This window comes from Poecile atricapillus, chromosome 9 (genome assembly GCF_030490865.1).
Source record: "Poecile atricapillus isolate bPoeAtr1 chromosome 9, bPoeAtr1.hap1, whole genome shotgun sequence".
NCBI lineage: Eukaryota > Metazoa > Chordata > Aves > Passeriformes > Paridae > Poecile > Poecile atricapillus.
This window is the reverse complement of record NC_081257.1, coordinates 7,936,840-7,964,425: the sequence shown is the minus strand read 5'-3', so window position 1 is coordinate 7,964,425 and position 27,586 is coordinate 7,936,840. Positions and strand designations below refer to the sequence as shown.

At 42.0% G+C, this 27,586-nt stretch overlaps 1 protein-coding gene across 1 annotated transcript in view; it reads left to right on the top strand.

The window, feature by feature from the left end:
- The first annotated feature begins 758 nt into the window (after positions 1–758).
- Positions 759–27,586, top strand: part of DOCK3 (dedicator of cytokinesis 3) — a 183,324-nt gene continuing 156,496 nt past the window's right edge. Inside the window, exons 1-2 of the mRNA XM_058845181.1 lie at positions 759–885; positions 20,095–20,178. Coding sequence (XP_058701164.1) covers positions 849–885; positions 20,095–20,178 — 121 coding nt within the window. The 5' untranslated portion in view covers positions 759–848. The remainder of the gene's footprint in view (positions 886–20,094; positions 20,179–27,586) is intronic.

Genomic DNA, 27,586 nt, shown 5'->3' with positions numbered 1-27,586 from the left:
TCAGACAAATTTTAATCTCAGCGCTGGTAGTACCCGAGGTTAGCGCTACCGGGGTAGCTGAGCGCGGCCGTGAGGGCTCGGGGCAACGGCGGGCAGAGTCCGGGCCGTGTCACGGGCAGCCCGTGGCGGCGGGCGGTGGTCGGGCCGGCCCCGCTGCTGACCAACAGTGCCGGGCTCGGTGCTGCAGTGCGGGCCGGGCTCCCGGGAGCCGCTGGGGCCGGCAGGTGCGGCGGGGCCGGGGCCGGGCACGGGAAGATGTCCCGGGACCGGCCGCTCCCCTTGCCCCCCTCAGAGGCCACGCGCCGCCGCCCCCGCGCCTCGCGCCCGCGCGCACCTCGTGCGGCCGCGCGGGGAGGGGGGGGGGGGGGCGGCGCGAGCCGCGCGTGCGCGCCAGGTCCGCCGGGAGCGCGGGGGGGGCGCGGCAGCCCCGAGTCCTTCAGGCGGCGGCGGCGGCGGCGGGAGCGGCGGCTCGGGAGGAGGAGAACGGGAACGACGAGGAGGGGGCCCGGGGCCGCCGAGCTCCGCGGGGGCCGCCGCGTCGGCTGGGCCGGAGCCCGCGGGGGCCGCGCGAGGAGAGGCGCCGGGCCGGCGGCGAGCGGCCGCGGAGGGGAGCGGCGCGGCGGCCGGTGCTGCCCGGGCGGGCGGGGGGCGACCTCCCCCCCGCCCCCCGGCAGCGGCGAAGCGACCCCTGAGCGCAGCCCCGGCCGGAGCGTGGGGCGGGGGCTGCCTGCGCGGCGCCCCCGCTGAGCGCGGGGGGAGGAGAAGCCGCCCCCGCTCGATGAGCGGCGCCCGCCCGCCCGCCGCGCTCTGCCCGGGGACCGGCGGCCGCGGCCGAGCCATCCAGCAGCATGTGGAGTCCCACCGAGGAGGAGAAATACGGCGTGGGTAGGTGCTGCCGCATCCCTCCCCCGCCCCGCGCACCCCCTCCTCTCCCCGCCGGACCCCGGGGGCTGTGCTGTGCGTGTGGGGGGGCGGCCGTTCCCCTCCCCCGGGACCGGCGGTGGTCGCGGCGCTGCCCCTCAGGTGGAGCCGGGGCCGGGATGGGGGCGGCGCTGCCCGCGGGGCTGTGGGGGCTGCCCGGCCGTGCCTCCCCTGCCCTGCCCGCACCGCTGGATGCGCTCTGCGTGTGCTTCGCTTCGCGTTATTTCCCCGAGCGCCGCCGCGGCGAAGCGACAGACAAGCGGGAGTTCGGGGGCCCGCGCTGGGGTCGGGATCGCACAAATAATCAGAAAACGAGTCGCTGAGCCCTTAATCTACTTAAGCGTGCGGTTCCCTTTTCCCTGCGTTTCCCTCGGCGGAGCGAGGCGATGTGTGGATGGAGTTGGAAGGGGCCGGCGGCGCCGCGGTGTCTTTAGGGGGCGTCGGTGCTGCACCTGCCCGGCCGCGGGGACGAGGGGGCGGCCGGGCCGGGAGCGGGGCCCGGCGGCCCCGGGGCCTCTCTGCGTGCGGAGCTCGCTGGTTCTCCGCTGTTTTGGTAAATCAGATTTTACAGTCGCCAAGCACCGTGGTTGCTCTAATCTGAGGCATCACCGTTGGCGGCTTTGGTTTGTTTTTTTAGCGTGTGAATCCCTGATAAGAGCAGAAATGTTACATCGAATGAAATGGAAGATACAGAATTTCTTTTGCTTCGCTTTTGCTCATTTCGATTTAATGTTTTTCAAACTGCCGACTTGTATTATGATAATAAAAGCTACTATTGCTACCCTGATTAGTTACCTAAACGCCTCATTAAATTTATAGTTATCAGTTGTGCATATTGATTTTTAAGTTCCACGGTGTGTAGTGATGATTGATTTCTAGAAATATTTTTTAGAAATATCAGCAAATTTGCTACATGATCTGTTAACCGGAACTGTTAAAGTGGGATTTTGACAATTAACTCAAGAGCAATTAGAAGCCTTAATGCCTCTTTGTTAAAATGCTTTCTATTAATTTAATAATAGAAAATACTTGTTAATTTTTCATCTTGTACAGCAAATATTTTGCTTAGTACATCCCCCTTGTCTTCATAGTGAGGAGAGATGAAGTAAATCACTTTTGTTTAAAAGATAGACAATCAAATGCAGCATCAGATGAGAACCTGTAAGTGTAGGGTAATATAATCAAGCGGCAGACAATAACACCTGGAACTCGTTGCTTCCAATCCTGTTGCTGTGTCTGTTGGTCAGGGGAGCACATAAAGTTAACAAGCCCTGATACATTGCAGCTGGATGCTCCAGGAACACGAAGTTGTTGTTTTGCTGGGGTTTTTTTATGTAGTTGATGCTGTACTTTTTGTTCATATCTCATCTGCTGGTGAAAGGCCACCTCTGTTACCCTAGGATGAAGCTGACTGCTGTAATTGTAATGGATGCTTCAGGAAATAATTACCTATCTTCCAGATCTTGTTGTTTTCCTTCTGCTTCTGTAGTGGTTTTTCTTTGCCGTGTCACAGGGTTTGATATTCAGTGTTGTGTGTGTTTGTGTTTGGCCCATGTGCTCAAGTTAGAAAATCCTGGTTTTACTTTGATTCAAAGAACAGGCAAACTAATTGTTTTTACACAGATATTTCAAAAGAAAAGCTGGGAGATCTTAATTCAGGTTGTAAACAAGTCTGGAAGAGGCATGTGGAAGGGAGAGCAGTGAATGGAAACAAGTGTGATTTCAGTAAGTGTTCCCTGGGCTGGAGACTATTCCTCTAAGGATGGGGATTTTTCTTTTGCAGACTACACACCTGTAGATAGGGCTGAGGTAACGGCTGAGTTGTGCAAGTTTTGGTGATCTCTAGGCAAGCTTTTTTTATTCTTGAATAGCTTTAATTACTTTTCCTGTAATTGAAATTTGTTGATAATCCTCCAGAGAAGGAAAATAGGTAAAAAATGCTGCTTATATCTGGAGTTTAGTTACTATAAATGAGGAGTGGCATATCAGTTTTTCAAAAGTAGATCAGTCATTGCTGGCTGGAGGGGTCATTTTTGTGCATTTTGAAGCAAATAGTCTGCAGAAAGTGTGGACCTGAGGGTTTGCTGCTGGGAGGTGCACTGGCAAAATTTTTTTTGAAAAGGGAGGAGGGGGAGAAACAGTGTAAATAATCCTGATTCCACAAGTAATATGTGCAAAAATAATCTTCTTGGCATGAGTCACTGTTCTGAGCTTATGCCTTTGGGCTTTAGTAGTTTGGGTTTGGTTAGAGCAGTCTCTGTCCAAAAACCGCTGTATGTTTTCTCTGGACTCCTGTTAAACCACACAAAGTTTTAAGATTTGCCTTTGGATTAAGGCAATAAACTTTCTGTCCCTGTTGATGTAACCTGGGTGGGAGAAAAAGCAGTTATTTCTGCAACTGGAATACTGCAAAGCACTTTATGTTGGCATAGAAGGGGGTGTCTGGGCATCCAGGGCCTGGACATACCTGTTCTTGTGTACCAAGGAAAGGGGAGGTACCATTTAAAGTGCTTCACTCTGATGCTGCCGTCTCTCAGTTGAAAGTAAGTTGTGCTCTGTTGCCTTCCATGGGTAGCTGGCTCAGAGGTGACAGTTCACAGGAACTGTTCCTTCAGAAAGACACCACGTTCCTCTCTCAACACGTGGCTGTGGAAGGGCTTTGTGTTCTGCACTGAATTCCAGGGAGTATCAAAGACATTTCTCCTGTGCTTGCTGGAGCCCCTCAGCAGATATTCCTGTGCAGCCACAGGCTCTTGGCTGCAGGAGAATATGTTGAATTTCCTGATGGGAACGTTGGTGCCTTTTGGCTCTCTGTGCCTATCTGCAATTAAAAGAAGTTTTCCACACATGCAGTTGTAGAACATTGTTGTATTGCCCAGTTCTCACACAAATCACTGCATGCATCTGCAGCAAAGATATTAAAAGATTGCTCAGGATATTTCTAAATAAATTAAACACTCTCCTAACAACCTGGAAGATCTTCCTTGATTTTATTTCTCAGCTGCTATAGCAACTACCTGGTAGCTGTTGTGAGTAATTCCCCTCTATTTAGAAATACTTATATTCAGTGCCTCTAATCCTAACTCTACTTATAAAACTTGAGACTTGCTGAAGCAGAGCAGACAGTTCTTCCACAGAAGAACTGGCCAGTTATGGACACAATTAATAGGAATTCTGAACTGATTATTGAAGATAACTGTCTCTCTAGCCCTCTAGTGTTTTAGTATTTTTAAAGCAGTCTCTGTCTCTAAGAAAATATTTATTAAAGTAATCTGATTAGTTGCTTTAGTCTTGAAAAGCAAGTATTAAATATTAATGTATTAAAAGAAAAAGTCAAATAGAACACTTTAGTAAACAACATTTGGCAACTGTGTAAGAGCTGATTATTTCATTAGGCTGTCAGTTTTTGCTGTTTTATTTTTGTGCAAGGGTGGCTCTCAGGAAAGTTTTTTTTGTTTTTTGTTGGTGTTTTTTTAATGTAGTTGATGCTGTATCAACAAGTCACTTTGTATGGCTGACCATATTAAATATGTATGTATTAAGTCACAGAGGAAAAGGAGAACCTGCCTACATCAACAGCATCTGTTCTTAGCTTATTCAAAAAATTAGGGTTAAAATCTGTTTTTTTATTTAAAAATGCTTTTTAATCTTTATTTTCTCTGCTTAATTGATAATTACGTTTAATTGGTAATTAAAAATAAATCCATAAGCACAGATACATACAACTAAACTTTCCCTTGTTCTTACTAAGAAGGGATGGAACATCACAATGTCCTAGTTACAGTTTTGTACTGCAGCTTTTTGATCAGTGACTCGATTTTCATTTTTTCTCTCCCCCCTCACTAAACCTTGGCTTGCACACTTCCAGTTCATATTTATGCTCGGAAAAACAGGACTGCAGAACTTAGAAAAGTCTTCCTTCCTTCCCCAGGGCTTTTGGCACGAGACCCTGCCTTAGCTGCTCATACAAGCGGCAGCTGCTGAAGGGGGCCTTGAGTGGCACTGTGGTTCCACTGGGTCACTGAGTGGTTTGTTACAGGTTTAAAAATGAGAAGTTTCAGAGGCATAGAGAAAAGTCCCTCTCCAAAATTGGGAAATAATTATTATTCCCATTGTTAATATGGGAAGCAATATCAATCCTTGCATCAGGTGTTGTGTTAGGCACATAGGTTATATTTCATTTTCTCTCCTGTGTCCCTGTGCCAGGAGATGTAATTGTCTGGCAGCAGGAGGGAGGTGACTAAGGATATTCTTCAGGGATCTGTCTTGGAACCAAAGCTACGTGCAGGGATGCACTTTGAAACCTTCTGTGCTCTACTGCTTTGGGAAGTGCTGCTGGTACCTGGAGACTTGCTTGTTAGTCAGGAAAATGGGATGATCCAGGGATTGGAGTAATTTCTGTTCAGTATTTTGCTCCTAAGGGCCTTTTTTTTTACCTGTAGGCCTTAAGAATGAGCAAAGGAATTTGTCAGTCAGGTATCATAAAGGAAATGTATGTGTGTTATTTAACTGGATGGGAAATGAATCACACCTTGAAATGCCTCTGGAAAAGAGCAGCTCCCAAGATGCATCTGATGGAAGACTATTGGTACAGAGAGAAGAGTTTCCTAAGGTGTCATTAAATGTGGGGGGCAACTTTACCTCCAGTCTAGGGTAAATCTGGAATTCTGTGGGTGCTGATAGAACTTGGAGATTTAATGTCCTGTTTTGTGGCAAGAGATTAATATATTTTGGCTCATCTGTCCTAGAAAAGGCTAAGCCAAAGACATTGTGGTTAGACCAGCTCATATGAAAAGCTGGTTTGCAGGACTGGATGAGAATTAACCTGTAATATATCACTACTTTGTGATTATCTAAATACCAGTTGTCCACAAATGCATTTGTAGTAGCAATTAGCCAAAACTTTCTAAATACAGGAGAAATGAAGTAGAGAAGCAAATTGCTCACAAAGGCAAGAAGTGAGATGTGCATGTTTAACAGTTCATTGCATGGCTTGTATGGGCATATGGGGGTGATCCTGGAGTAAGAAGTGATAGCAGTGCAATATGGGGTTTAGCTTTGGATGATATGATGGATTTTAGAGCAGTTTTCTCCATTTACTTGTTGTTGTGCTGTATTAAGTAATCAGTTAAGACATGAAGAACTTCAGCCACTGCCCAATAGGGTGGGGACAAAAGCAGTTCTTCCCCAAGCTTTTCCCCAGTGCAGAAGGGATTTTGTTTTTAGAATTATTTTCTAATTATTTTCTATATTTTGGTGTTCAGGCTTTCTGTCCTCACCTAACAATACATCCAGTAACAAGAGATATTTTATAATATGAGTTGGCAATCTTGGACAACTCTTCCTGCATGTTTCATGGAAATAGGGCTGGGTGGAGAAGAACTTGAAACTGGAATTTCTGTGCATACTAGTGCAGATAAAAAGCTTCTCACTTGCTGAAAAAAAAAAAGGCTAATCAGGTTCTATCAGGTGTTTCTTATTTGTGAGCTTTGGGTTTAAATTCATTGTCAAGCCTATAGGACAGGAAGGGAGATTGTTCAGAGTGAAATTAGCAAGGAAATTTAAAGTAATTTCTCTTTTGGACTCCTTAAAGAATAGGAAGTTGGTGTGTGAGTTAGGTGATGGTGCAGGTTGCGGTTTGCAATTGTATGTGGGAAGAGAGGAAGGGTGACTTTTTATTAATCCTCTGAAAGCAGCTTCCTTAGGGCACAGTCAGTGGCATGGCTCAGCTGGACTTGGGTCTCACCACCCTTGCAAAGCTTTTTTTGTAGCAATTCTGCCCTTAACAAGTCACACTCCAATGCAGCCATCAGGGAAACATGTAAGAACTATTACCAGAGCTTGTAATGATACAATTCTCTACTGTGCATTTGCTGGCATTTCAAAACCCACAGGAGAGGGATAATTGGGAATGAGGAAGCTTTCTGTGTTCATATGCACAGTGACATGTAGATAGACAAGCTTTTCTGATTAACACATGAAACAGTTATTTGGAAATGGTTCTCATACAGAAGAGCTGTGACTGCCTGATGGGTCCAACAACTGGTGTTATTGGTGGCCGTATGTATTCCATAGATTTGTTCTCTTGAGAAATGGGAGCACTTCTCAGATGTGGGTGTGAAAACACCAAAGAACAGGAAGTCTGTGGAAAATTATTTAGCTCTTGAAGAGCCTGATGCAACTTTTTCCTCCTTTTCCAGAGAATTTTTTTTTTTTATATTTATGTGGTTATTAAGTTCACTGAGTTCTCTCAGCTGTGCTATGCACTGGGGAGGAGGCCAGAGGAAGCATACTGTGGGATCTTGGTCCAAAACCAGTTGTGATTGAGAGTAGTCTTTCCACTGGTTGTTTTTAAGTTATGAATCAACCTTAATCTCACAACATTTGTCACTTTGTTCAAAATCTGTCTGGTCACTGAACCTCAAGGCAAGTATGAAATATCTCACTCAAGTGCCTGATGTTAAAATCAAACCTCTGTTCAAGTTTTTCAGTGTCAAAATGAACTTTGTGAGGTCTTCTGAGATCCTGAAAGCATCTCTAAAGATTATTTTAGCCATGATTCCTTCCTCTTAGACATGTTTTAGTGCTTGTTCAAACAATAAGTCCTTAGTCCAAACTTAGGGAATGTATTTGGGAGGCAGGGAACCGAGGCTTTGAGCAGACTGAGTGCTTTCCAGTGCAGTTGTGAGGTGATTACTTATTCCAAGTATAAGGCTTCCCTCCATCTCTCTTCAGCTTTTAACTACTTTTTCTTTTCTTGAGTCTTTCTGGATATTAAGCCTTAAGAAAAGCTTATGACAAGTGGTGCCAGCTAACTCTTGGTGATTAAAAGCAGGCCTTTGTGCTTTCAGAGGTAAGCTGGTGTTCTCTGAAACATCTAGACAAACCTTTATTTTTATTTCAGTGCAAGGAAGCTTTAAGCACTAAATGCTTTTAGTGTTGGCAGGAGGCAGTTGATGGAGTGGTGAATTATTTTATTTTCTTTCTGTTGAATGCAAGTCCCTGAGCTACCCAAGGTGCCAGAGTGTAGCACAGAGTGCTTTGTCAGGTGCCTCACTGTTCTGGAAACCTCTTGTGGCTGTGTTTTTGAGAAGCAGGGCCCTTCTTCCCTCTCAAAAGGTTTTTGAACAAAATATTTATGGGTACCTGCACTTTTAGTCTTCTGAACATGATAAAAGAAGCCTTGAATCCATGTCAGAGAAACCCAGAACTGTTAAATAGAGGGCAATTGCAAGCAATACATGACTGCTCGGGTGTCAGTGGACGTGGTCCTTTGCCTTGCTGTGGTGGCTGCTGGGTGGGCTGCCCAAACAAGTGGTGAAGGGAGCAGAGAGCCTTTCATAGGAGAAGATCTCAGACAATGCTGGGATGTGGGGGGATAGGAGGAGGTGTTTCTGTTCCACCCTTTTCTTCCTTTCTGGAGAAAAATGTCTGTGGACTTGTCTGCAGAAAGCTGCCCGCTTCACCTAGGCACTGTTTTGTGTATGTATGGCTGTGTTACACAGAGAGAGTGTAGGCTCAGGTGATAAAGTGTCAGCCAGAGTGGAACAAATAATCCAAAAATATATGAATTACTGGAAAAAAAGGGTTACTGAAAACTGTGGTTTGAACTTTGGTGCATCTTTGTGTTTTGTTTCTCTCTCTAAATGCTCAAGATCCGAATGATCGGTGACCTGAATTTTGATAACCTGAAGAAGCAGCAGTGTAGTTCTGCTGGATCTGTTAGAGCAGGATCAATATTTTTGTGAAATAGTCTTGCCCTGACATCTGCTACTGCCGTACAAAATGGAGCTGGACACTACCTGTGGGCCTGGTGTGACGAGAGATGAGGGGAATCCTCTCCGTGCTTGTGCCTCTGTTTAAAGGTGCCACTAACAAGTGACATGTTGGAGTGGGGTGAGCTGTCCTGGGACCTGGAAGGGTCCTGTGGCTGCTGTGCTTGGCCCTGCTGTGTGTGCAGAGCCCCCCCTGGGAACAGCCTGTGTGTGCTGGGGAAGCTCCCCTGGCAGTGCACGGTGATCTCCATCCTCCATCCTCCTGCTGGCTGCTCGAGCTCAGCCCTTCCCAGTGTGCTCATCTGAGTGGAATTAGGACCAAAGCCCCTCTGCTGCTTGTTGGTTTGGGTTTTTTTATCTTTTTAGCAGATAAGTGTTTGGTAATCTCTGTGGTCCAAGGGGTTTATGCCAAGGAAGATTGCATTTCAAGCACTGGTCTTGCAGAAACAGCTTCTCTTGGACTCTGGGGCAGAAGAGGTAGAAAATAGGCTTCTCTCTCTTTCTTCATCACAGCAAGGCCCCAAACTGCAACTGCTGATCTTGTTGAGTTTTTTTGGTTTGGTTTTGGCTTTTTCTCCCCCACTTCTGGAGTGACTGTATTTCTGGGAGAAAACCATATTCCCCTTTTAACAGGAGAAAAAAATAGTTGCCTAGATAAAATTAAATAATAATGAAATAAATAGTAATAATAATTATAAAATAAATCTGTGTGGAGGAGACAAAAAGAGAAAAGGAGGATTTCCTCAACATCTCAGATGATGTTGATAGCATTAAATAATGCACATTTGCTTCAGTTAAGATTGGAAGAGTTAAAAATCATGAAAAGAAAGCATCTTCAATTTTGTCAAATACTTTTTTTCTTTTTTGTATTTTAGTAGCAAACCAGAAAATTCAAAATTTTTATGGGTGGATTGATGGGTTTCATAGTTGTCTTCAGCAAAGTTCTTGTGCGGCAGCCAGTATAGGCTAAAATAGAGTTTTCAGCTAAAATGCATGAGCTGTATGCTGGAAAATATACTTTTATAAATCTGCCCCACTTCCTGCTGCTCATTGGAAATGTGACTGACCATAAATGCCAAATTAGCTTAAATGTGTTAAGAACGTATTGAACAGATATATGTGAGGTCTGGGAGTCTCATGCTGTAGCCTGTGCAGAATGGGACTGGCTGGAAGGTGCTGTGGGGTGACCCCTGAGGTTTGCATGTGTGAACAGGAGGCAGCAGTGTTCTGCTGGAGGCAGCCACATCCCTGGCCGTGTTCCTGGGCACCAGCAGGGTGATGGAAATCATCTTTGCCTCCTTCAGGTGCTCTGGGGCTGAACCTCACAGTAGGAGGGGTGAGGTGAGGAGGTGGGAACATACCAGGTAGAAGAGAGGAGGGTGTGTAAGATCCAAGGTGGTACAGCCTGGGAAATGGAGCACAGGAAAGGGTTGGCTCTTGGATAGCTGCTGTCGAGGGAGGTACAGAGAAAAAAGAGCCAGGCACTTCTCAGAGCTGCAGGGTGAAGGGAGGAGCTGCGAGGGCAAATTCCATTCAGGGACAGTGGTTCCCACAGTGCACGTGGGAAAGCCCTGGGGCAGGGTGCCTGGAGAGGTGGTGCAATCTCCACCCTCCAGGAGAGTCAAAACTTGACTGGCTTCTTACTTTGTTTCCTGGTGTTGAACACTAAAGTGTTCAACAGGCTCACGTTTGCAGCCTGTGGAACGCAGCAGTGCAGAACAGCTCCTCACCTCTCTGGGCAGAGTGCTCAGCATTCTCCTCTTTGCCACTTGGGTATTGGAAAGAGGGAGGAGGTTTCAGAAACTGAAACAGCCTTTGCCTCTCTTTAAAAGGGAGAAAAAACCTGCTGCATTCGCTTCCTGCATAGAGGGAATGATGTCTGGGTGAGGGACTCGAACGTACTGACGGAACAGTGACAGGAAGGGATGAAGTAACAGGATAGATCCTTGCAAAGCTGGAAGCTCAGGACCTGTTCCTGAGCACAGCTAAGGCAGTGGACAGCGCTGTTGATTTTGGTCCGTTACTTCTCTCCCACCTCCCGCCACCAGGATGTGCAAAACTATTTTAAACAGCTCATGGTTTTTGAGCCCAATCTCTATTTTTATCTCGGAGGGCAGGGGAAGGATGCTTGCAATCCTTTGCTCTGCTACTGAATGATCACCTTTCTTCTCAGGCATCTGTTTCTTTTTTTGCAGGAATATTTTCCTGGTGCTGGTATGACTCAGTAGAAAGAGGCGGTGTTGCTAGGCAGCGGGTGAGCACTTTGCAGATGCCATGTGATGGCAGTAAGCTGCCTTGGAATAATCCATTGGTGGCAGTATTCCTGGCTGAGGTTCTGTACTGCACAAAGAAAGAAGCATCTCTGACAGGAGCAGATGCTGCCTAGCAACTGCCACTGCTCCCCAAGCAGCCTGAAATACCTTCACTTAATTGTACTGTAATTTTGGCAATACACAGAACCCAAAGTGTAATGTCTTGCTTTCAATTCTGAAGAATATTCTTCTTCATCAAGATTTGGCATAAAAGTTCATAAAGACCATTAATAAGGTCAAAAAAAATTTTAGCCCTCTTCTAAATCATGTCTTTTGTTTAATCCCTACTCTTCGATTGTAATGTTTGGATGGCTTTTAATCAGCTTTTGATAATCTTTTTTGTGTGTGTGTATTACATTAGTGCCTGGCAATTCCAATCGGATTAGAGTTCTGCTCTGTGTCGTGTGTAGCAGTACACTCTGCAAGAAATGCCCCTTCTGCAAAAACTTCATGTTTTATTTGGGTTTTTAAGGTGTAATTGGATATATCATTTCTTCCATACTTAAATTATTCATGTTGTCATCTTGCTTAAACAGCAGAATGTTTTAGAAGTGCTAGACCTGGGGTCTGTTCCCTGTATTCTTTGTGAACGTACTTGCTGAATGAGGCCTGGACTTGTAAATAAATCTGCAAGTCTTAGATTCATTTCTGGCAAATAATTGAAACCCTCACCCACAATTAATCATTTAAATACTTGGAAGGTGTATTGTGAGGGTGAAAACATTACTGTAGGTATTTGTAGAATAAAATGGAAATGTTTTTCTTTTCATTTCCTCATGGTTCTGCTCCCTTGTCAAATATTATCAGACTCTAACTGTGCAATCTATGAAGCTGCCAGGTTTAATCAAGCAGTTCCACAAAGGCAAAAATTAATCATTTTGGCCTTTAATTTTGTTATAAAAATGCAAAGGTTTTTTTTGGTCATACATCTTGTTATTTTGAATTATTAAACCCACAATTTTCTGTGTTCAAGAACTACTCTTTTCTGATGGTAAAAGGTTTGTAGTTCTGAGAGAGGCTCAGACTGGAAGGTCCAGGGAGGTTTGGGAAGTATTAAATCAGTGCTGCCGGTAGGCGTGGTTGTTCAACACAGTTGCCTCACAAAAAGGTGAAGCTAAATCTCGCCTCTCTCTTGTTCTCTGTGGGATAATTTGTCAGTGCTGGTTTTCCTGCCCAGTCATCCTGCCCTGGCCTGGAGACTGTTCCCTTGGCCTTCCCAAAATGCAAAGAATCTACATCTGTCCTTCTTGAAAAATACATTATTAAGCAAAGGTAGCTTAGAAAATTATCAAAACACAAATACTGTGGAGTGGAAGAATAAAAATTGTTGGTTCACTCATTTGATCCAATTCCTGGGAGTGTTGGTGACACAGGAGCCAAACAAGTGAACCCTCATTTCTGTGTGATGGAAAAGTCATGTGCAGTTCTGGGCTGATGGGGCTGTAAAATGTTGATGTGGTTCCACAACATTTGGGTGGCTCCATAGAAGAAAATGTATAGAAAATGCTGCTAAATATATTTATCAAATTAATGCAAATAAAAAAACTTCTTTTAGGAATACTCAGTCCACAGATGTCTGAAGCTGGGGAAAGCCACATCCTTGCCCTGTTCCCTTCCTTCCCCTCCTTGTTTTAGCCTCTGTTAGGGAAAAGGTATTGGACTTAGAGCTGTCTTTGGTCTCATTTGGTGACTCTTGGGTTTCATGGAGCCTTTATTATCATCTGGGTATTACAGGGAAGAAAATAATGTTTATCTTATTCAGCTCTTACACCTAGCACATATTGTGTCATGCTTTTAATAGCTGGATTAATATGAAAAAACATTTTAGGGAAAGATACATGCTCATCGTAATATTAGTTTACCAGTTTGGAATAATATTATTATTTTCTTAAATAATAGCCAGATCATTTACTATTGATCTAGTATTTAATTCTAGTCTTTAATACTAATCAATCTAAATCAATCTTAAGCTCAGGGATTGATTTATGTTCTGTGTTAAGTGGTGACAATGAGTAGTAGTTGAATACAAAATGCTGTATAAGGACTGTGAAATTTCAGAGTTTGTGTTTACCCTAAGTAAACACATACTCCAAATTCTTAGCTGGTGTGATAGAGGTGTGAGTTTAAAACATGCTTATGTGTTATAAAGCATAAATTACATCATCAGAGAACTTGAGAACTTTGACATTTATAGCACAGAACACAATTCAGTGTCTGCTCGCTGTGATTGTACCTTGTCAAGGTATTTTGGGTATGGAGCAATACAACTGCAGCTGTGCCTCTCCCCTGTGTTCTCCCTGCCATTCCTCCTGAAATGGGTTTAGTTGAAGATCTACTGAGGGATGGTCAGTGCATAATCTGAAGAACTGCAGGCTGAGTGTAGTACTTGGTAATTTTTTATGAAAATTAAATTGCATACTTTAACTTGAAGCACTTGTTCTCCAAATGTCATCTAAAAGTATTGCAAGCTACCAGAATTTTAATAAGACAGATAATGATATTAACAATGAGTCAAGAACTGGAAAAAAAGTCACAAATTTCAAGAAGTTCTATCTTTTGTAAATGAAGATGTGTTGAAAATTCACAAAATTACAATTTCCCCCTCTACCCTGCCCCCCAAATTAACCCATGTTAATGTCCAGTAAAACATGGCCTGACCAACATTTTATGATAAAGAAAAATCAAAATGTGGTTTAACATATTTGATCTGTTCCAGTAGCAATTATTTCTATTGTGGATGTGAAAACCTGGGAAATAAATAATAATTTTTAAAAGGCCAATTTAATGATCAAGAGACACATAGTTTAGATTTGGAGAAGGAAAAAGAAGCAATGTAAACATGGAAAGCTCTTGAACTGATTTTGTTTCTCAGCCCTTGCTTAAGTTCTTCTGATTTCTTCTGATTGTTGTATCTTGGACAGTGGGGAGGGAAAGGGCTCTGTTCCTTTATGAAAATAAATTACTCATGAGCTGAACTGATATTATGTAGTGTAAATAGAACATTATGCAAGATCAAAATATTTTTGTAGGCTTCACTGAAATGTGTAGAAATAGGTTAAAAAAATAAGAAAGTACACGAGAAGGCATATAGCCTTGTCAGTTCATTGCATAACATTCTGTAAATGCTAAGGAAAAAATGATGTTTTAAGGGAATGAGCAGCTGGATGTGTTGGGCTGGATAGTCCTCTGGCATTTCCCTGTTCTGGGTTTTCCCACTGTTCATGTGACAAATGGGACACATTTCTCTTACTGTGGTTATCAGGGCATTGACATGCATTTGAGAAGAAAAATGATCAGTGGCAGCATTGCAGCCCAGGTGAGACTGGGTGGGGAGGCTGCAACACAGGAACCTGAATGGGAAAATATTATAAGAGGAAGGTACATTTTAAATTATATTACAATAAAAATGGAACCACCTCTGTGGCTGGCAGCAGAAAGTAACAATGACACAGGTGAGATCTGATTCAGCATTTCTCTGTGAGTTGTGTTCTCCTCTTTGCCATCCCAATGAGGTCCCAAACCAGTCACTAGCCCAGGACAGCGGGAGCTCAGGTGGTGACCCTTTGATAATGTCAGGGGGTTGTTCCCAGCATTCCAGCCCCGTCCCATCCCAGTGTCCTGCCCCAGCTGCAGTCAGGGCTGGAGCTTTCCCCAGGCTCCGGTGCCTCCTGGGACAGGGCCTTGCAAAGCCAAGGGTGGGACACATCCATAGATTTGGAACTTGAGCGATTATTTAATTTCTGTCACCCACAGTATCTCATGAGGAGTTTCACAGTTTATGCACTGTGTGGAAAAGTACTTTAATGAAGTCCTGAACTCTGCTGCTTCATTTGACACTGCTCTGCTTTTTGAACTAGAAGAGGTGAATAGCAACAGTTCCCTGTGCACTTTCTGTCAGTGATCCCCTCTCCACTCTTTCAGCCTTCCTAGTACAGAAGTCCCATCTTGGTTAAGAATCAATCACATAAAAGCCCTTATTCAGTCCTTGCTGTGTCCTCTCTCACTTCTTTCTGCCTGTTCTTATGCTGGTCAGTCCTTTTTGGCAAAGGATTAGCTTTTGACAAAGGAGAAAACTGGCACATGGGGTTCACTGGGAATTTTATGCAGTACTGTGGGTAATGGTGTCTTCCCTTTTTCCCCAAATAATAAAATAGTATTGTGTGTGATGTGGGGTGGTCTCTGAGAGTGACTGAGCACTGAGTTTTATGGTAAGACCTCTGACAATCCAGGCTTCCCGTCAGTGTGGCACTAGCAAGGGAGGAGATGATTTTGTGAGGTGAGGATTGTTCATCCTCCATGGAATAGCACTCAGGTGAACTGCACACTGTTCATCTGCCAGTTCTGCTCCTGCAGCTTGGGTCCATCTGGAACTCTATTACTCTGAATAGCCTGAGTGCCATTATAAACTTTGTGACTTCTCTAAATGATGAGCTTTTTTGTATCATTTAGGAATACTTGAAACAGGAAAGATTCCAACAGAGATCCCTTCAGAGCTTGCTGCTCAATCTGTCCTCACTAAGAGAAATAGCTCTTCTATTTCACATCACTGTGCTGATTATTTACCTGTGCAAACACCTTCCCACTTTATCACAGGCAAGTGCAGTTTCTTCAAGAGCTATTGACAGGGGCTATTTGAGAACAGTTTGTAAAACCTCCTGAATTGTATCAATTGGATGTTCTTTGTTCACATAGCAAGGAGCTGCTTTAGGAGGAGTCAAAGGTGTGCAACGATGCATTGGCTTAACAGGTCCTGTTTATCTTTTGATACAGTTTCTCTCCTGCTGGTGACTTGCAATGCAGCTGTTTATATGATACTGCCTCAGACCATATCCATGGGCAAGGAAAAATCTGTCATCCCCTGGATCCTTGACTTATGAAACAGTTATTCCAATGTCATCTGTTCTAATATGTTGTATCCCACAGTTCTTTCATACGTTCTGATACAGCATGGGAGTCATTTCCTGTGCGAACTGGTTTGTGCCTTTCTTACTGGTAAATTCCAGAGGTGAAGAGGGAAGGATTTCCTTCACTGTGGTCCAGTTTAAGTACCACAGATAAGGGACTTCAGTCTTGGAGATAATTCCTGAATCACATGGCATGTGGGGCTTTTTCAAAGCTTTCCTCTTTAGCAGAATGTTGGCTTTAACTGCTGGCTGAAATGACTTTGTGAGGGGATCTACGACCTCCTTATAGACCTGAATGATGGCAACGGGCTTCATATCTGAAAATGGGTATTAAATATTTCAGCAGTGTGTCCTGGAGTCCAAGGGGGATCAGTCAGATCTGTAAACTGGTGGGTAAAAGCTTTGCTTTGTGCCTGTTTTGATAAGGTTTTACTTGTGTATTCTGGTGATCGAGGAATCTTGTAAGAAATGATGGAAGCTTACGGATTGATGGACAGTTTGTAGGTGATCACGTAGGGTAAAGAATATCTCTGTGGAAAGGAAAGCAATCAATTGTCAGAGTCCTCTCTGGAAATCATTTTCTTCGGAATAGTTGAATTACTCTGAATTTCTCTGTATTTCTCATTTATATTTGCGATCATATTTTTTAAATAATGCTGCTAAGAAGAACTGAGTACCTAAAAGGGACTTTATAAATAAGATTGTCTTGTGTAATGCATTTTTAGCTTAACAAATGCGCAACATCCATAACTATTTTGGAAGTAACTGTTGGAATAATAAATTGGACTATAAAAGAGCTTTAAATTTCTGTGATTCTGTCAGCATCAGGAGTTGTTTTTACTATTCTTTTTTATTTCAGAAATGTTAAATTTTGTTCTTGTTACACAGTTTAGCAAGACAGTGTGGTCTATTGGGTCAATTTATTTGGGTTCGTTAATTTTTCCTGACTTTGATTTAATGTGGCTGGAAAATCATTTACTTTTGAGATTTAGCTTCCACTGTTTTGACAATAGCTATATTGCTACTCACCAATCCTATGGATTGATTATAAAAATTGTCAAACAGAAGAGACTAACACAACTTATTGATGATTACAAAAGGAATTAGATTCTATACTGTTGTATTGAGAACGAAGGGGAGGGTGTTACTTTGTATGAGAATTAATTCTCTAATTGAGTATGATCACCAAGATTGTATCTAGAGCTGATGGGATCAGTTCATTTCTGTTTTGTGATTTTTGCTTATTTATTCTTTTTTTGAGTGAAGTAGACCTAAGGAAAGAGCTCTGTCTATCTTATTAATAGGGCGCTCTGAATTCTAAAGAGCCGGTTATATATCGTAGAGTCCTTGTATCAGATGTTCTTTGTGTGACCAGTAGAATCCTTTTAAAAATGGACAGTTTGTGTCTGTAAACTAACACATCTATTAGAATTACTTCCTATAAGACTAAATATATTAAAGTACCATTCCTGACCATATTTTAAAAAATTATTCTATCAGCAATTGAAAAAACCTTTGGTACTGTCTCTTGCTGGTGCCTTTCCTTTAGCTTTTATTCTAAACCCACCTGTATTATTTCATAATAGGCATCTATTTGATGGCCAAAGAACTGGTAATTTCTTTCCCAGTTGCATCCTTGACTCAGTAGCTTTAATATAGTAAATAATTGTCATAGGAAGTCAGCTACTGTTTACTAATTCAGAGCACCTAATGCAGCATCAGCATGCAATAATACTTTCCAGAGTTTCTGTTTCTTTTTGGGATTGGCTGAGTAAGACCAGTCAAGTTGTTTTTCCTTCATGATTTAACTTTTCTATTGTTTACAGCCACTAACATCAACATGTCCCATGACTGGTGTCTCTGTCGTGAAATCCATGGCATGTTCAGAAAAGATGGAAATGGTCTGGAAACTGGTTTTTAATATTATCCTGCCTGTATTAATTCTTACAATTAAGAATGTATCTAAAATTACTCTTATAAATTAATTTCTTATTACTGTATTGACACTTCTCCATTTTATTTTCTGGTGTTTTCAAAGGTAGCTTTTTACCCAAGGTGTTTGAAATTCCTCTTTTTGAGACACAGATGAATTTTTTAGTGGTTTTGTTGGTTTGAACTAAAAAAAATCACATTTTAATACAGGACTTTGTGGTATTTTGCAAAGGAACTTGTACTTTCTTGATTTTGTAAAATTGCCAATTAGAAAAAAGAAAACATTTTCTGTCTTTAAAGGATCCAGCTATCTAAAATATGGAAGAAGGAAAAAAAAGGAGAAAGAAAGAAAAAAAAAAAAAGGGAAAAAAAGGAAAAGCCATTGGAGGTTTGATTATGTCCCGAGAGTTTATCATTTCATTTGTCAGTGTTCCTGCACTTTGGAAGAGGCTTTAAGTAGTTTTTCTTTGGTTGAAATCCATATTTATGATTTCTTCATGGCTGAAGAATGGATCCAGAATGCTGATGAGCTTAGTTTTTGTTGGATTATGCTGTCTGCATTATTCCAGTCTGGAGCCAGTTGTGTTTCTCCTGCCTCTGATGTAAACAAGAATTTAAAGCCTCATTTAACTGACGGTGGCTTCTGCTGGGCCATAAGAGCTGAGAGAGCAGTTTAGGTTTGTTGATGAAATTCTGAGTTCTTAACTCTTGGGATTAAATCCTGCATTGAGTCTTGCAGTGGAAATGCAAACATTTGATGCCATTTGGTTCCCTTTAGATTTTTTTTTTTCACTCTTCCTTGTGTTGGCCTCATCTGTGAGGGTGTTTGCCTGGTGGGTGTAGTTTGTTCTTTCTTGTCCTTGCCCATTAGGAAGTGTGTGTGGATAGGGTTCAAATGCAGTTTGTTTTGGTGGACGTTTTGTCTCTGCTTTTCTCATTATTTCTTAGAAATTCAAGGTTCAAGAGACCTATCTCGTGGTACATAGTGCAGATGGGAGGCTTGGGTTCCGTGGTGTTCTTCCCCTGGACTTGAGCCTGTGCTTCATGTGCAGGCAGAGGGTCCGGTGCCTTTGGCAGGGGAGGATCCTTAGGGAGGAACTGAGCTCAGCTGCCTGGAGCTGCTGATAACTCCAGGGCTGTGGCTTTGATCTCTCTCTGGGCCGTTCACTCGAGTTGGACTCGATGACTCTGGTGGGTCCCTTCCAGCTCAGAATGTTCTGGATGTGCCTCCATCCCATGGGAACGTGTTGACCGTGGCTGGAGTGTTTGCATTCCAAGGGGAGCGTTCTCTCGAATTGGAGAAAAGGGTGGTGCCCACTGGGGGTCACTGTTTCAACTCGTGGAATTCCACTTGGAATGCTCCGGGGTGTGTAGGTGACTGCAGGGGAGCTCTCCTGACTCTGTGTTTACCTGGAACAAGGTACTGGAGTGCTTCAAACTGTGCCTCGTCAAGTTTTTAATGCTGGGACTGGGGGGGAGGTAGGACCTTACCTGCAATTCACCCTTTGTTCAGACATCTCAGTTTGAGGGAGCTACCCATGCTCATGTCCCTGTTGTATTTTGATAAATATAGCTGAAGAATATATGTGTTTACACTGTGAATTTTTAAAACTTATTTTTAAAATCGAGTTTCACTTAATATTTTTATTTATTGTGTTAATATTTTCTGAAGCATTAAGATGTGTTCTTATTTTCCTTGGTTAATGAAAATTAAAGATACCTGGAAAAGTAAGATGTGTTCTCATGTTAGATAGTGCTTATGAAGAGTAAAGATGCTTATGTATTCTTTCATACGTCTGCTTAAATATAATGTATGGTATTATAGGATTTTTGCAGTGTATTAGATGCACAGATGGTATTTGAAATAGTTTCAACTTGGAGAAAAGCAATTGCTGGAGTTGAGTTCCTGTTGTAATCTCTGCAATTTGGGCAGCCTGTTCCATTGATGGGTTGTGGAGGAGACTTTGTATTCAATACGAATCAGGTTGCTGATTAAAGTGATTACAAGCCTTGCTTAATTTAAAAATCTTTTTAAAAGCTTAGCTTTTATGTTGTTGTTGAGCTTAATTTCTGATAAGGGCCGGAATAAAGGTACCTGTTCAGGAAAAGTTGGCTGACAGGTTTTCTGGGCAGCTATGTAAGAGCTATTTTTATGCAGGGAGTGAGCTAAAGGGCTATGCTTAGAAGAAAATTCACACAAAGATCCAAGCCTCATATGTCTCTCTCTCTCTCTTTTTCCCCACCCTCTAGTGATATGCAGCTTCCGAGGAACTGTTCCGCAAGGCTTGGTCCTGGAACTAGGTGAAACTGTCCAGATCCTGGAGAAATGTGAAGGTAAGTGGGATGTCCAAGAAGGAACCCCATTTTCTATGTAAGAATATACAGATATCTTAATCTAGCAGATTTTAATAGGTTCTTTGGAAATCATGATGCATCAAATCAAAGCACTTGAATAAAACCTACTCTGACCCACTTTCCGTAGGAAAGGCTGAGTGCTCTTGGCAGTAATCCAGTCTGATAGGGGGTCAGTGTGTTTGAAGTTAACCATCTGTCCAGAAAATCTTGAACCCTGACCTGATTGTTGTATTGTAACTGGGTCTTATGCTGAATTTTCATCATGTAAAGTATAGAATCAGTATTGGTTTTTACTATATTTTTTCAGTGTTACTGTTATGCATTTCTATTAAGTGTATCAGTTTAATAAGTTAAAAACATCTGAATAAGTGGAAAATACTAGTTATTAAGAAGATTAGCAATACTAGAAAAAAATGTGAAAAATATGGGTTATGGGGAGATTTTTTTTTTCCTTTTTCTTGACATGTGTTTTTGTACCTAAAGCAAAATGCCACTGTAAATTTTATAGTTATGTGCCTGGAGATGTCTGTGTGTGAATAAATTGAATATCCTAATGCTCTGCTTTATTCACAGTGAAGAATGTGATTTGAAGTTGTATGTAAAAGGAGAATTATTCTTATCCTAATGTTCAAGCAAGTGTTGTAAAACATGTCTGGTGAGAAGTAGGTTGACAAGATACAGTATGAGAACATGTTTCACTATAGTCTGAGGTGGAATAATGTAACCTTAATCCTGAAGTGTTAAGCAAATTCAAAACCCAGATCCACAAATTTGAATTCCAAAATAACATACCACAAAGTTGTAGATGTGGTTTTTAGTCTGTTCAGTTTAAAGTAATTTTTCATCTCCAGTGTTAATGTTGCTCCCCAGACCTTCTGCGTGCTTGTCAGCAGCCTCTACTTTGCCTCTCTCATGCCTTGAACTGTCTTTTGCTCTCGATGCTTTTTCTTGTACTCAGGTGTTTGTTTTCCCACTGACTTAAATTGTCACAAAAAAGTCACCTTTTCTGTGCTAATTTTTGTAGTAACATACGTTTGTAAAAATTCTGTTGAGTGAGAGTTTTGCAGTGCAGTGGAGAAAATGAACCACAGAGGAGCTTGCTGTAAACAATCCCATGATTTTTTAAAAAACACAGGTGGTGTGATGAGCTCACACATTGGGGGAAGATTGTAGTTATTCTACCAGATCTTGTGAATTAGAATGTGGTGCAAGCTCAGGAAAAAAGTATCCCTTTGCTTTAGGATGGGATAACTCTAAGGGAGTTAAACACTTTGTGTTGTTGAGAGCAGTCACGGTATTTTCGAACCATTTCTGAGAAATTTTTAAAACTGGGAAATAAAAGCACTATCTCCAAGGAGCAAGTTGTTTATGGAAAAGCAAATGGATAATCCAACTTGTCTTTAGAGTGTTAAAATAATTAGACTTTGAATATTTCCTTTGCTGGTAGTTTTGAGGATGATTCTTCTAAAGCAATTCATGCCAGTCTTCAAATTGCTGAGAAAGGGGGTCCTCAGACAGGGTTTTCCTGGATGGAAGAAGGTTTGTACAGAATTTTTTGGTTTTATTTTTAAGCCTTCTATCCTGTCATTTTGGTTGAGATGCCTTTACCATGGACTTTGTGTATAAAAAGATACATTAATTTTGATAATAACATCTGGAACTCCACACTGAAACTGATCTGAATATTCAGATGGTCTGTGCTACAGCTCTTGCATGTGTGAATTATGCAAAAAAGCACACTAAATGTGCAAAGTAGGCTCTTAAAAGGGGAAAAAAAAGAAGTTGCTTTTTAAGCATTCTTGTCTAAGTGGTTGTTTAACAGGGTCCTCTACTTGTGTGTTATTTGCTGGGGATTCTTTTGTGTAGACAGACTGGATAAAATAATGTTAACCTACACAAAATAAGGGTCACTGCTGTGAGAGTCACAGGAGATCCATTGCTGTTTCAGCTTCACTTCTGAATAGTTTATGCATAATTGTCTGCAGCAGGGATTTTTCTGCCTGGGTTGAAAAGATTCACATACACAAAAACTTTTAGTGATGTGAACTATGATTTCAGAGACTCACCGAAGAATTCAAGGCTGACAAAGATTCAAAGAGTAGCTATACTTCTGAATGTGATTATTTTTAATCGTAATAGGTTACTGAATAACTGTATTTGTATTATAAAAGAGTAAGTGCTGTTCTGTAGTGACTTGTGTAAGAAGCACTCCCTGCTTTTAGAGCAATGGAATGAAAGAGGAGGGAATTTCCTTTTTCAAGGTTTTGGGTACCACTGTAGCTAAGTTTTATAGATATTTGCAGATTAAAGAATAAATGTAGGTGCATACACCCACATACGTGTATTTGTCTCTAAGGTTAATAAATATAAATACCAACTGATAACATGTTAAAAAATATTGTGATTGTCTATGCATTTTTAAAATGAAATGGATTGAAATACAGCTGTCTTTTTTAATTTGGATCTTGTTCACATACTTGAAATTGGAACTTTTGGATTTCCCCAAATTTGTATTTTGTTTGCCTGCTCCTCTGTGTGCCTTCGTACCCGACCACAAATATCTAAGTCATTGGTTTTTAACCCTTCCTAAGTCTGACAAAGGCCTCCCACTGCTCACTATTCCAGTAAATCAAACCCATGGACTTGGTACCTGCCTTTCTTCTGCAGCTACCAAAGGCTCCACCTGTGTATCCATCAAACACGTACCATCTGCGAAGCACCAGGTGCTACCAGGGAGGTTTTGTACTTACAGCTTTCATAAAGGACTCTCAGATCCTCCCCTGGTCTCAGTCAAAGGTTAGAAATGTTCATCAAGACACCACTTAGACTTGTGCTTGTCATTCACAGCTTTCCCCCTCTCTGTTCCCCTCTCTGAGCCCTTCCACTTAAGATCTGGGCACCGGGGGAGCTCTCTGCTCTGCCTGGCGTGCCTGGAGGAGCTGGAGGGGCATTAGTGTGGCACTTGGAAATGCTGAAAGATGGAGTTTTCTTTGGTCAAGTGACAAAGCATGAGCACACTCCTGGTTTGAAATACACATTTGGACTGTGCATTCTAAAGAACACCCTGTCTTTCGAGTCACATGGCCATTGCCCTGCCACAGGCAGTGGCTGTCAGTAACTAGTGGCATTCAGACTAAATTTAAAATGTCTCTTTTGTCCATTTGTTTTTATTGCTAGAGGACAATTTTCTTTAGATTAAAAATGCTATAACTTCAGTAACTGCAATTATTACCTTGAGAATTTTGTATATTCACTGAAGAATGGAAACACCAGCTGATGCCTGAAGCGCCAGTTAAAAGACTATTATCTTAGCCATGCAAATTCTACTCTCCACACAAGTATTTATCTACATGGTTTTCATGTGTGTACATTAGTAATTGTGTTCTTAAACCATGCATAAAATATATTTAAAGTTTCCCTCTGTTATTCCAGCAGTGATGGCATGGTCAAAATATGTGTTTCTGGTATTTGGGACACTTAAGCAGCAGATATAACTTGCAATTAGGGCTCTTTTTAAAGATTCTTGATGAATTCAAAGTGCTTGAGAAGTGGTGCCTTTGCCATGCTTCCAAGCTGTGCCATTCAGATGAGGGAGGAGTCCCACTCCAGGCTGTCGGTGCTGTGGGAGCCCTGCAGGTTTCCTTTCATCCGAGTCGGGAACTCTCCTGTGGCTGCCTGGGCCAAAGTGACTCCTTCCCAGTAATTTGTGTTTGGCCTGAGGAAGATGTCTCCAGTGAGATATCCCTTTTCCTGTTTGTTTTTTTCCTGCCTTTTCATCTTTTTTTCCCTCTTTGCCTTTTGTGGAATGTACCCATGGAAGCAAAGCCTCTCAGGTTCTCACCTCTGTTGCAGCGGATCCTGCCCAGATATTGAAAGTCATCTTTCAGAGCACAGGAGTGGCTTCTTGACATCCCTGTGGCCAGTGCCACGACAAAACACATCCCATGTCTCTTTGCCTTTTATTGTGGCAGCATTATCAGCATATTCCCGTGGCTCTGCTGACCCCAGGCTGGCCCAGGAGTTCAGCTGCTGCTCCTCCTGCCCGGCACTCACGGAGCAGCCAGCTCAGGACAGAGCGCTCCAGGCATCGGGAGGCTTTTGCTGAGCGCTGCTCCTGTCCCTCTCCTGGCTCACTTTGGGTGCCTTTAGCTCTGCACAGCAGTTCACATGCAGATAACAAGGTAAAAACAATTGTTTATTGGCTTGTCTTTGCAAAAGAGAGCTTTGCTCCAGGTGTGAGGGTTACTCACAATACTGCCAAGTGTATTTGTTTTTGTAGGACAAAGAATTCTCTGCTGTAGCAGATTCTACTATCAGTGCTTTATTCAAAAGCAGATTTTAGCTTTAGAATTTACCATAAATACTTTTGCAATTTATTTTCAGAATTTTGTTTGTCAAGAAATTATATGCAGAATTTATTTTTTCCTACAGTCTGCACCTTGTGATTCTTTACTTAACACTGATACTTGAGCTTTATTTTTCTGAAAAATAGATCAATATCTTTCAATTAGGACCCTTTTGCTGTTTTGTTACTGAGTCCTCTAAAGGGGTGAGCTGTTTCCATATGACAGACCTCTTGTGGATTAAGTGGAAATCTGAAAAAGGTTATGAGATGGCTTTTAGAAAGAATATCCGGTTTCGTTCAACACACTTTCACGTAAAGATCAAAAAAGCATTGGTAGCTCTTCTAGTCACTGAAATGAAGAGGTTGAGATGTGCAGGACTGCCCCAGAGCTACTTTTGCAACTTAACTAAGGCTGCACTATTACTGAGACAAAGGTGTGACACACCTTTGGAAAGAGGGGTTTTTGATCTGTATCCAACAGTTTGCAGATTCTCTAATGTGGCTTCAAGTTCCCCCAGTGGATTTCCACAGGTACAGGTAGTTTTAGAGTGGCATTTCTGATAGACTAATTCTTGGTTTTCTTGTACCAAATGATATGTGTGGTATGGAATATCCCTTTGGTTGATTCAGGTCAGCTATCTCAGCTATGTCCCCTCCCAACCTCACTGCAGATGTCATCATTGTTTCACATTAATTTATTCACAAAATTCTTGTCACTTCATAGCTGTGTTTTTCTTCTCCTTGATTTTAAATCCCATCTGCTTCGCCATTTCTATGAAGTCAGTACCTTCTGAAGACCATGTGTCACTAAATGCATGCCATAATTCTGAAATATTAGTGGTTATTATTTGCAGTGCAGTGACACCTTAAACCTGTTGGTCAGTATTGTGTCCAACCAGGGAGTGCTTGTTGAGATCACAATTAGCTAAAACATCTGCCTGGATTAATGACTGTTGTCATTAAATCCTCCAAAACAAATGCTCTTTAAGATAAATGATTACATCAATATCAATGTGTTTAAGACTAATTCCTGAATGCAGGTTTAGTTCATTTTAGGGAATAATGTGATGCAGATGCAATTTTCGAAATGTGCATTTAAAAAAAAAATCATTGTACCTTTTCCCATAGCTTTTACTTTGTGATACAGAATGAGTTCTGCATTTCACAGCGTAGGGCTTTCAGCTTCTGCTGAGCTCCTCAATTGTCTCTTGCTTGCACAGAGTTGAAGGAAACTCAAAATAGAGAGGGGTGACTTTAAAGCAATTATACCACATTAAAAAAGAAAAAAACCTAATAACTAAGATCTGGAGAGCGCAATTTATAAAATTAAAGGAAATGTAACAACTTCTCAAATATATGAGGGAAACAGCATGAGGGAAGTCAACAAAATATTCTCCATGATGTCCAGATGAAAAAAATCAAACATTCAAATAGCATTGAAGAAAGTTCAGGTTGCAAAAGTGCATGTATGTTGTCTGAGCCACTGAAATAGGTTGTCCAGTGAGGATTTGCCATCTCCACTTGACATGAATATGCTGGATTTCTAAGTATTATACCAAAATTTCACGTTACCTGCAGTTTTACTGGCCAATGTTGATCTGTAGAATAAATTTCTTCTGAAAAGCTGCCTGTGCAACACCACTGCTTTCAAACTGCTTTGTGTGGAGTAGCAGAAATACCTTGGAATCTAGGTTTTACAAATGTATGGATCATTTTCCACAGCCAAGGAGTGCAGTGTTATTCAGCCCTGATAATAAGTGATTGGATGCTGATTAAACCAGACTAAATGTGAGGAGAGGTTTAGAGATGTGGCTTGGATGAGCTGGGTGATTTCTCAGGGTCCTTCCCTGCCTCTTTTTCACAACTCTGTAAAGACAGAGCTTGTAAGCTTTGAAAGTTTGTTTAGGAATGAAGAACAAGAACTTGAGAAATTAGGTAGTCTTTGGAAATGTGTTTGTTTACTACCCTCCAGATCTAGATTATTAATGGTCACCCACTTTACTGGGTTTTATTCTTTTACAGGTTTATTCACAAACTTGGATAAAACCACTTTTTTCCCCATTTACCAAGAAGTTTGTCATTCTGTTTGTCTTAGAGCTTAAATGTCTGGTTATTTCTGAGGTACAGACTGTATTTAATATTAGTAACAGTGAATCACAGGATAAATGCATTTATTTTTTTCTGTGACCTTAAAAATATGCAGCATCTGTTGCTCAAAAGCAGGTGTGGGCACAGTTGTGTGGAGTTCTAGAAATCACTCATATTAAGGATCTGCATGTGTTTGTCAATATATGTTTGCATTGATATGGTTGCCCTGAAGCTTGATCAACTAAAATAAATTCAAAACAACAATAATTTTATTTTTTAATATAAACAATGATTTCATAGGAAAACAAATCTTTGTGTTATGTACTTCATGAGAAATTTGTGTAATGAAGAAGATGGATTTTAAGTTTTTCTGTACTAAGGTTTGTAATTGTCCTGAATTCATCAGTTATTTTATTTCATAGTGACTTAGATTCCCTTTTTAAAACAAAAGCTCAAGACTATCAGGCTGTCTTTAAAAGAAATTCAAAGCCTTCTTCCCCACATCTGATCTTCTCAATGAGACCCTTATCATAATTCAGCCAAATCTGAAGTTGTTTTTCTGAGAGACAAAATACCCAGTTATTTGTTCTGTTCTTCTCCAGTCTCCATAGCAAATTACTGGCAGGTATTGGCAGTGCAATTTTAAATAAGGGAGGGGAGAAGACAGTAGGTAGGAGGTCACAGGAAAATGAGAGGATGTTTTATGAGGAGTGGGTTTAGCTGATGTGGAGGTGTTGGCCTATGGCAGGCTGACACTGAATGTAGCTTCTCATGACACCTGAGGCTGAGCTTGGCTTGGAGCTGGGCCTGCCCAGGAGTTTGGGATGGCTGGGCAGGGCCAGGCCCCTTCCCCAGAACTGGCACCCACTGTCCCCCCCAGTCCTGGGGCTGCTCCAGGCCCAGCTCCAGGACATGCTGCTTTTCCACTCTTTGGCTGGATGAGGTTTTCAGTCA